This window comes from Vollenhovia emeryi, unplaced genomic scaffold (genome assembly GCF_000949405.1).
Source record: "Vollenhovia emeryi isolate VEMERY1.0 unplaced genomic scaffold, V.emery_V1.0 DF947090.1, whole genome shotgun sequence".
NCBI lineage: Eukaryota > Metazoa > Arthropoda > Insecta > Hymenoptera > Formicidae > Vollenhovia > Vollenhovia emeryi.
Genome location: NW_011959276.1, coordinates 1 through 1751, shown reverse-complemented (window position 1 = coordinate 1751; position 1751 = coordinate 1). Strand labels below are relative to the sequence as shown.

General features: G+C 47.7%; 1 protein-coding gene across 1 annotated transcript; it reads right to left on the bottom strand.

Moving 5' to 3' along the window:
- Nucleotides 1-516: 516 nt before the first annotated feature.
- LOC105558737 lies at nt 517-1744 on the bottom strand. The gene has a single exon (XM_012006608.1). The coding sequence runs from the start codon at nt 1641-1643 to the stop codon at nt 543-545; it is 1101 nt and encodes a 366-aa protein (XP_011861998.1). The 5' UTR covers nt 1644-1744; the 3' UTR covers nt 517-542.
- Nucleotides 1745-1751: the final 7 nt, after the last annotated feature.

Genomic DNA, 1751 nt, shown 5'->3' with positions numbered 1-1751 from the left:
GACGTGCGGAGACGCGGAAACGCGGAAAAGACGCGCGGGGCTGCGGAAACGCGGGAAAGACGCGCGGGGACGCGGAAACGCGGAAAAAACGTGAGGGGATGCGGAAACGCGGAAAAGACGCGCCGGGATGCGGAAACGCGGATATTAATACACCTAGACTTATTCAAACTTGGCGCGAGACGCTACGTGAGATACGCGACAGCAGCGCCAATGCCACGTTGCGGCAGAAAAGTGAGATGGAATTTGGCCTGGTTGACCACGACGACGACGACGACGTTTCTTAAAAAAAATTACCTGAAAATTCCGACCCGTAGACTTTGCATTGCAATATCTCTACTCATGGGGCACGTAGGAAAAAAGTAAAAATACTTTTATTATGCAAATCGTACCCAAGCTATCGATTAAGCGCAGTCTCAAGTTCGTGGGATCAGCCATTGTTGAGAAAAAAAATCTGAGGGCCCGTCAAGTCGTGTACTCGCGTAAACTAACACGGTCGGTCTCGCGCGCGTGGTACTAGCTTCGCTTACACTTGGCGCGAGACACTACCGTGTCTCGTGATGAATATCACGTTTCATCGTCTCATACACGTCCTCGCACTGGATGTGGTATATAAGGCTATCCGTGTCGGTGTACATAATTTTACATCTGTGGCTATATAAAGGTAACATGTACTCGTGATGAAATTCATACAAACAGATTTTAGATATGTCGAGAATGCACATACCTACGTAGATCGGCTTGTTGAATTTCACCTCGAGTTTACGCAATTCAACGGCTATCAGATTTTCCGAAAAGATGCTTCGGCTATGGAAATTTGGTTTTGCGATCATTGCCTCCGCGCCGCGTCGTCCTTCCCATTTAGTTATTAATTTTACATCGACGCGATTTCGTACATTTTCCATAGTTTTACCGAATACTGCGTTGTTCATCAATTTATACAAATTTTTCTCAAAATCGTTCTTGGCGAGCGTTCTAAATTGCGTATTTAGTTCAATATAATCGCGGAGCCACGCGGATTGTGCGAATTGTAGTACGCGATGTATATTTGTGACGCGAAGACCCTGACGCGTGCATTGCTGTAGGTTTCGATAGTGAATGACGTAACGCTTCTTGCAATATAGAGTCGCCAGAAGTTTTGCCTGCCGCATGCCGGGCGGCTTATCGCGCGTCGGACAGAACGGTAGGTCAGTGTGCTCGTCGTGTATACTTTGCGGGTACTCGAGATCGACCTCGAGAATGTAACCCGTGGGCGAGTCCGAGGCGATCGCGCTAAAGTCAAAAACTGCAACATCGTCAACCCAGCGAAATTCAGCGTATGGCAGTGGTTGACACATTGCCCATCCGTATAGATTATTTACATCGAAGTACATCAAGTATGAGGAAGCTTTCGACGGATCATGCGAGTGCATATACTTGTTGTTAGCCTGTGCATATCTACCGGAGCATTGGCTCAGACCGCCGCGTATACCACGCTCGATAAACATGACCATATCAATGTCCGTGAGGAGTTCGAAATTTATACGCGTATGTTTAAGCATGGCGTCCCACGTGAATCCTGGTAATGTGTAATAATGCGCGGGATCGAGGCCATAACTCACGATACATTTGTCTCGGAAATTTTCAAAAATGTCCGCCAACAACATGACATCCGTTTTCAAATACAGGTCGCTGTACTCGCCCAAGGATTGAATGGCAAACCGCCGCCAGACGTTCGCAGCGTGCGCGTAATCGTTCTCGGATACTGTGTCACC